This window comes from Apaloderma vittatum, unplaced genomic scaffold (assembly GCF_000703405.1).
Source record: "Apaloderma vittatum isolate BGI_N311 unplaced genomic scaffold, ASM70340v1 Scaffold38102, whole genome shotgun sequence".
Lineage (NCBI taxonomy): Eukaryota > Metazoa > Chordata > Aves > Trogoniformes > Trogonidae > Apaloderma > Apaloderma vittatum.
In genome coordinates this window covers 4,653-12,103 of record NW_009702607.1, presented here as the reverse complement: position 1 = coordinate 12,103, position 7,451 = coordinate 4,653, and the positions used below count along the sequence as shown (strand labels likewise).

Genomic DNA, 7,451 nt, shown 5'->3' with positions numbered 1-7,451 from the left:
ATGGCTGCGCTGCCGAGGCTGGTCTGCGCGTCTTCGGTCGCGTTGGTGGTCTGGGGTAGGTGCTTCCACTCCGCCTTTTCTTCAGCCAGGTTCTCTCTGAATTTGGCGCTTGCCTCTTGTAGGATGCCTCTTTACAGCACTGCTTTCTCCAGCAAGGTTCCCCTAGTGCTGTCGTGAAGACCAGCCTTCGAAGTGGCTTTTTAATTTACGAGAGGAGATGGAGATGGAGATGGTATTCGTGCAGAGTTAGCGTGAGTGTAGCAGGCTTAATACAAGCAGAGAAAATACGTTGCTCCTAAGTAGACTTAGGGCACAAAGCATGTGCTTGAATACGCATGCAAGTTCTTTGCTCCTTCCTGTTTGCTGTTGTTTTGGAATTTGCAATGTAATTTAACATTTAGTTTCCTCGGGGAGGATGTGCAGACCATGAAGCGGTGCATGCTAGGGCCAGTTCTCCATGCAGTCTGCATAACCTGGAGTCAATTGTTTTATTGTGATTACGGTTTTTCTTCTGCAACCAAGAAAAGGTTGGTTAGTTTTGCCAGTGCAGCTGTATTTGATGTGCACGTACGCCTACAGCTCTGTGTGTGGGTGTGTATATGCGTGTACGTATCTAATTTAACCAGAGTAAAGCGTGATGCAGTAGCTTCTCCCTTATTTCTCCTCAAAAGCTGGTGCTACCCACAGAGCTCTGGTAGTACGGGAGAACTGAAACCTGGCTATTTCCAGGACAGGTCCTGGGATAATACAGCCCTCAAGAGAGGGGGTTAATGGTATCTCAGAGGCTGGGGAGGAGGCAGCAGCCAGCAAAGTCAGCATCTTCAGCGAGCTAAACTCAGGTTTGGACAGATAGCACCCAAGGTTGTTTAGCCTAGGGGACAAATGTCAGCAGGGATTTAGTCTGAGGTGTCATTCTGAAGCATTCCTTTTCTTACTGAGTGTGTAGCTTCACAGACAACGATTTTTGTCTTGTTTGAGAGAGTGATGTTTCATAGTTGCCGGTGCTAGCACAGATGTGGTTGGAAGCATTTTGAACAGGAATCCATGTAAAATCAGTAACTCCTCCCGCTGCCAAATTTACCCGAGCCTAAGCCCCTTGGTTCCCAGTACCGCTTATGAAACCTAGGAAGAGGAAGGGTGGCAAATCCTCCTGGTTTGTTTTGATCACATTGCCAGATTAAAACATCCAGACCTCTTAACCTAGCACAAAGAGCGAGCTGCTCTGCCACGCTTGAATTCTGGGCTTTCTCTCCTACCAGCCTGTAACCACTGCTGTAAGAGGAGAGTGCTCAGGGTGCATGGGAGGGAACGAGCAGTGCCTCTAAAGTGGCATTAATTACTATGGGGAAAATAAAAGTTGTGGCAAAGCAGATGCTGGAGGGGTGAATTTGCATAAAGTGATCATTCTCTGTTAATTATTATGAATTATTTATATCTCAGAGAAGGCAGCTTGGTAAAAATCTGACATTTGAGACTCATTTCTTGTCAGTGGGTGCTAGTAGTGAATCAAATGTTTTTCCATTGGGGATGATGTGATCATAAATGACGAAATGTGCGTAACTGACACCTCTCTAATTTTGTCTTACGCTTCTTCTCTGCTGCTCCTTTTCCCTAGCTGGCTTTTGTTCTGCAGTATGTGTTGAAGTCCCGTCAGAGACGGAGGCTGTCCAAGGAACACACATGAAGCTGCTCTGCATCTCTTGCATGAAGAGGGAAGAGGTCACAGCCAGCACAGTGGTGGAATGGTTCTACAGGCCGGAGGGTGGAAAAGATGAACCTGTATGTATGTTTGGTGTCTGAACCTCTCTTTTCATAGGTCTTACTGTGAAAGACAGTCCAGTGAACTCCTGTGGGAGAAGCCCACAGTTGCTGAGCTTTTGTGTCATTGTCCACAAGTGTCTCTGGTTTTCTGTGCCTTATTTTTTCTCCCTCTGCAAAGGAGAAAATGCTGTTTTCTGTCTGTTGTAAAGTAGTCTGAGATTTTAGGCGAAGGACCATAGAATATGAATAGCTGCCGTTACTAAGGAAGCTGTAGCCCAGAACATACGTGCGTGTAGCTAGAGGATGAGGCGGTTCCTTGCATGTGCTGTGTTGTCTGAGATAAGCAGTCAGTGATTAATGAGAATATCCTTTCACGTTTCCTCCCAGATCTACGAGTACAGGAAAACAAACCATGAATTTCCAAGCCGCTTCAGTGGTCGGTTACAGTGGAACGGGAGTAAAGACATGCAGGATGTGTCCATCACTGTGTTAAATGTGACCTTGAACGATTCGGGTATCTACACCTGTAACATCACCCGGGAGTTTGAGTTCGAGATTCACCGACCTCTCTTCCAAAGCTCCAGACTGATCCACCTCACCGTGGTGGAGGAGGGTATGAAGGACTGGCTGAAAGCATGTCGTGCCTTAACTCGCCATGGGTGGTGGTGTCCAGGGATATAGCCTTTCACTGCATGGCAGGAGAGGGGAGACTGAGCTGCCAGATAATTGTGTCTCCCTCTGCCAGCAACAAACACTATGCAAGGCTCAGGAGGAAAGACCGTTTGCTGGCTGCAGCCTTTTTTTAGGCTCAGGAGAGGTACGCTAAGTTTGGCAGGTTGGAGCTACAGCTGGGAACAGCTGGGCAGGCACAAGAAGCAAGCAGAGGTTTCCAGTTTCTCCCCTCAGAACTCTCTTTTCTCCCCTGCTGGCTCTGGGATGCTACAACACAGCCTTTGCCAGGGCACCCGCAGCAGCTGCTTCCTCCCTCTTCCTTTCTTCCTTCCTTCCTTCCTCCCTACCAACCCCTCCCTCTTGGAATGACTTGTTCTCCATTTTGATAGCAGTCCCTTGCTTCCACCCTCTCCTAATCCCTCCTTCCCTTTGCAGTGCTCTCGAGTCTTTCTGTTCCCCTTAGGTTTGCTCAGTTCAGTGCTGGAGTCCTGGCTTGCTAGAAATCAGTGGGGAATTTTGCTGTTCTCTTCAGAGAAGGACAAGAGCTTTTACCCTTCATCTTCTGCTGCTGTGTCTTCCCTTCCCTTCTTCCCCACAAGCATCTCTATGTTTTGATCTCTTTCAAATCCCTGGCAGCGCAGTACAGTCAAGTAACACTAGCGAGTAGGACGGACAGAGAAAATCGAGTGTGAAGATGAGATAGGCTAACAGTGTGCAATCCGCGCGGATGTGTGGGTGGCAGAGAACGCGAGACGCTTGCAAGCCCGTGCACGTTTCATGCTGCTGGAAACACGCAGCAGGATCGCTGCCGGCATATCCCATTGGCAGCCTTGCCTCTTCCCTCTCTTTTGCCCCCCTCGCAGTGTAGCAGCACTTGTGCACCTGGCAAGGTGGGTTAGGAAGGATGACAAGAGGGTGGAAAGCGTCAGTGGAGCTTCTGTGCTCCGGCAGCTGCACGTAAATGATCAGAGATTGTTTTATTTTCTTAACAGCTGGAGAAGACTTCACCTCGGTCATCTCTGAAATTATGATGTATATTCTGCTGGTCTTCCTCACTTTGTGGCTACTGGTAGAAATGGTCTATTGCTACAGGAAAGTCTCTAAGGCAGAGGAGGCTGCCCAGGAAAATGCGTAAGTGTGAAATCTCTCCCCATGCGAGCTGTTCTGTGGCAGTTCTTCAGGCATCTCCATCCAGGTCAGACTGGCTGAAGACAGAACTTTGCTATTGCACGTTTCTAGATGATGTTTGCTATGTCTGAAATGGTCGCCATGTTTAGGAGCGCCAAAAGAGACGGTGCGCCTGCTCAATGCGTGGCCACAGCGCTCGATATTCAAGTGGCCTGTTCTGAACTGCTCAGAGATGTTCTCCTGGAAGACCTGCTCTCAGAGATCTGGAGCTGACACAGCAGAGATGTTCTGGGTTTTTTTTGTACAGGTCTATTTTTTTGTACAGGCCTATTTCCATCTTTCTACGTATTTGGCTTGGATAAGGGTGCTCTTTGTACACAGTAGGAAGGCTGTGCATATGGGATTTTACAGTAGTTGTCTGCTTCTGTCTATGCTGAGGGGAGTTTCCTACTGTGAGAATCTTCTACGAGTGGTGTTTGTTACCCTCCTAATAGTTCAGTATCTCTGTAAGGGTTGAACGGGCACGAATGTGCACTGTAGAGTTTCAGCTTACGCTTTCCTCCTTCCTTCCAACTACAGAACAGACTATCTTGCGATTCCTTCAGAAAACAAGGAGAACTGTGCCGTGCCTGTGGAGGAATAGCAGATAGGAGTCAGCCAGATGAACGGCAGCAAGGTAGGTGATGAGGAAACAGTCAAACGCTTGCTCGAGTCTGTCGCCCTGGTTTCGCTGCAGCGGGCTAGGCGTGCCTGGGGCTGGAGAAAAGGCGGATGGGAGGCTCCTGGAGTCTGGCTGTGCTCCTCCTCTGGAGCTTTCCCAGTGACCCTAGAAGCAATATATGTTTCTTTAGGTGGCGGGTGTCCTGATGTTTCTTTAAACCCCCAAACAACACACGCTTCCAGGCCGTGGTGTAATTACTCCTCCTTTGCCTGTTCCTGTGGAGTTGGGAACAGCACGTTTCCCAGGCAGGAGGCAAGCTGTGCTCAGGAGGAATGTATGGGCACTGTCTCCAAAGGAGGCATCTGCTAGGAAGGATTTTGTGTGCAAAAGACCAAAATTTACATCTTTTACAGTCGTGTTCACATCCTGTCAGCTATCATGCTCATTATGTCCTGATCCTCGCTTCAGTAAGGTCGAATGATTTGTGCTCCAAGAGGAATTCTCTCCCTTGCAGGGGCTCTGAAGACAGAAGGACAGCGTCACACCAGCCAGGTTTGAGGGGGAGCTCTGCGCCGTCGGGAGGAAATACGGGGAAGTGTAAATTCTCTTCCATTTGCCTTGGACTCTGTACAGCCTTGACTTTGGCCTCATGACTCCATTCTGAGCTGCCAGCCCATTTGCTAAAGGACTCTTCTTTTGAAGCATGCTGACCAAAGGGCACAGGGGTGTGGGCAGCACGGCTCCTTCCCAAGTTTCAGTCCCATCATCACGTTAATCGCTTTGTAAATGTTAAGTGTCATTTCTTAGCTGCTGTCACCACCACCTTTATTTGCTAAATATGCTAGTTCTCCATTGCAGAGGTAAAGGGTATGTATGTCGCGTTACTCTGGCCTGCGGGACTGGGAATGATGAGGTCATCTTAGGGTGATGTTCCACCGTATGGTACAGCCCAAGCAGTTACACTGGTGTTAAAACAGGAAGACTTGAATTAGTTGTTGCTCGGTGAGTTGCTCCGGACTGTGGGGTGCCCCTGCACAGGCAGAGCAGGATGAGGACTGCAGTGCATTAGAACCATTGAAAATGTATCATGCTCGCACTTAGTGCTGAAGGAGGGAAGTGAGAAAATAGATCCTGAAGTACTCCTACTTTGGGAGGCAGTACGATGTAAGTATAAGAATCCCCTGTACCCCACCCCCAGTCCTTTCCATTTAGCAAGCGTCAAAATTCTTAGTTCCTTCCATTTGCCTTGTGTAGCAGGTTTACTCCTCAAGCACGCAGAGACACGGGGATAGGAGCAGTAACCTGCGGAGCCGTGTTCTGCCACAGCAGGCAAGCCAGTAGGACAAGGTACGCATGCGCCTGTTTGCGGGGAAACCCCCGAAAGCATGAGGGCCTGATGCAAGCAGGCAAGAAAAATAGAAAAATTGGATGCACAGCCCTCAGGAGGGACAGCTTTGCGAAATGATAGTGCTTTGTGTCCCCGTGGTAGTCTTCTCACGCTATAGCGTAGCACCACCTAGAGGAATAGACATAACCTGCTCATTTTTTCCTAGTTAGTCGTCATTTTTGTCGTAGTCACTGGTTTGAACAGTCAGCATTCATCCACTGCCACACAGGAACGGCATGGTTAAATTCAGCGTTTCCTATGCAGACTTACCTTTGCAATTGCAGGGGATTAAGCAGAGTAAAATTTGTTTTCTGGCCTCAGACGTAGATCAGTTGAGCTCAGTGACTGCAAGGAGAAAGGCAGAAGCACTGGCCAGGGTGGAATTGTACCTTAAGACAAAATGGGGGAAGGTTTTTTCATATAGCAGATGCTACATCCCTGCTGCAATGGAGCCTATACTGCTTGCAAGAACTGACAAATTTTGCTACACTGACTGCTTCTAAATAGTTACAAAGTGCTTGTGAATCAAGGCATGCTTCCCACCTATGGGATTTCCTCCGCTTTGTTCTGCTGCTTTTTATGTGTTGCTAAAATCACAGAAATTACTCCATTTATAAGTAAGTCAGGCCCAGGCCAGATTTCTAACTGGCAGTTGTTCCGAGTTCCTTTTTTAGAGTGGGTGTCAACGTTAGTAAACTACTACAATCTAGAGCTGAGTCTGGCAACTTGAGCACGTTTTCCAGATGCAGCATGCTTGTAGTCTGGGCACCAGTTTCTTAAAATGGGGAAAAAGCAGCTCCTCTTCTAATGCAGCTGGACGTCTTAATTTTCCCTGGGCCAGCTTGCCTTGCCTTGGGGCAATTTTGGGCATAATCCTAACTTTAAACCCACAGCAACAGAGGAGGGACTAGATTGAAACTCCAGAGTTACCGTCACTGACCACAGCATTGACGCCCACGGTGATTTTTAGGTAAGGTCACGTAACCTCTCTCCTGCTCCTCAGTTCCCATGAAGCACTGATAACCCTCTGGTGTTGTAATGTTAAGTCAAAAAAAGCAGTAAACTGAGAACTTCTTGAGAGCTACCTCAGGTGGTAAAGAAGGGCCGTCCTCTAGTCCTGCACCTCCTCTTATCTTACACACATCTTCTTAAGATGCTTTTTCTTGGACATACCTTTCACTTTTCCACTTCCTGCAGACAGATATGACTATTGCCCTGGGTTGTTCTAGGCAGCAGAAAATGGTGTGTAAATTTTGCTTAAGATTCTCATCGTGGGAAAAAAAAAAAAAAAATCAGGATTTTTCCAAGGTGGTACTAAATGCAGGCTGTGTCCTGGAAGAGACGGTCCCGGTTGGTCTCTAAAAAGACTCTCTCTGTATTTGGAAATGACGGAAGAGACTTTAGAATAGGCAGGATAATAAAAAGAACAAAGCACTCACGAGTCACGCTGTTTGTTTGATAGATTTTTTTTTTAATTTATAACGTACTTCCATTGTACTAGCTACTTTACATTAAGTTTTGGCTGCATAGCCTTTACAATTCCTAGGTTCTAGCAGGTAAGTTTCATTATCGTTTTACTGCATTTTGCGCACAGCGCAAAGTTTATGACAGTTAGACAACTCCTAAAACAAAACCACGGTTCCTCCCCCATCCCCACCTAGAGTTCACCGCGACAGGCCCCGCTTCCCGGGCTCCAGTGGTGAAACCCAGCCGGGCAGCTCACGCCCACGCGTGATTGTACGACCCGCTCCGTGCTGACGTGAGGCGAGCCGCCTTAACTCGCAGTTACGCACAGCGGTCGGGGTTGCGGGACCCAGGGGCGGGGAGAACACGCTCCAGGTT

At 48.1% G+C, this 7,451-nt stretch overlaps 1 protein-coding gene across 1 annotated transcript; it reads left to right on the top strand.

Moving 5' to 3' along the window:
• SCN3B (sodium channel, voltage-gated, type III, beta subunit) lies at positions 1–5,095 on the top strand. The gene is made up of 6 exons (XM_009864303.1): positions 1–55; positions 1,616–1,779; positions 2,149–2,374; positions 3,426–3,564; positions 4,141–4,237; positions 4,737–5,095. Exons 1-5 carry the CDS (start codon positions 1–3, stop codon positions 4,202–4,204), a joined length of 648 nt encoding a protein of 215 aa, XP_009862605.1. The 3' UTR covers positions 4,205–4,237; positions 4,737–5,095.
• The last annotated feature ends 2,356 nt before the right edge of the window (positions 5,096–7,451 follow it).

Coding starts and splice junctions, on each gene's coding strand:
- SCN3B (XM_009864303.1), top strand. CDS start 1: ATGGCTGCGCTGCCGAGGCTGGTCTGCGCGTCTTCGGTCGCGTTGGTG. Junction 1,780..2,148: donor AGGGTGGAAAAGATGAACCT/GTATGTATGTTT, acceptor GTTTCCTCCCAG/ATCTACGAGTACAGGAAAAC. Junction 2,375..3,425: donor CCTCACCGTGGTGGAGGAGG/GTATGAAGGACT, acceptor TTTTCTTAACAG/CTGGAGAAGACTTCACCTCG.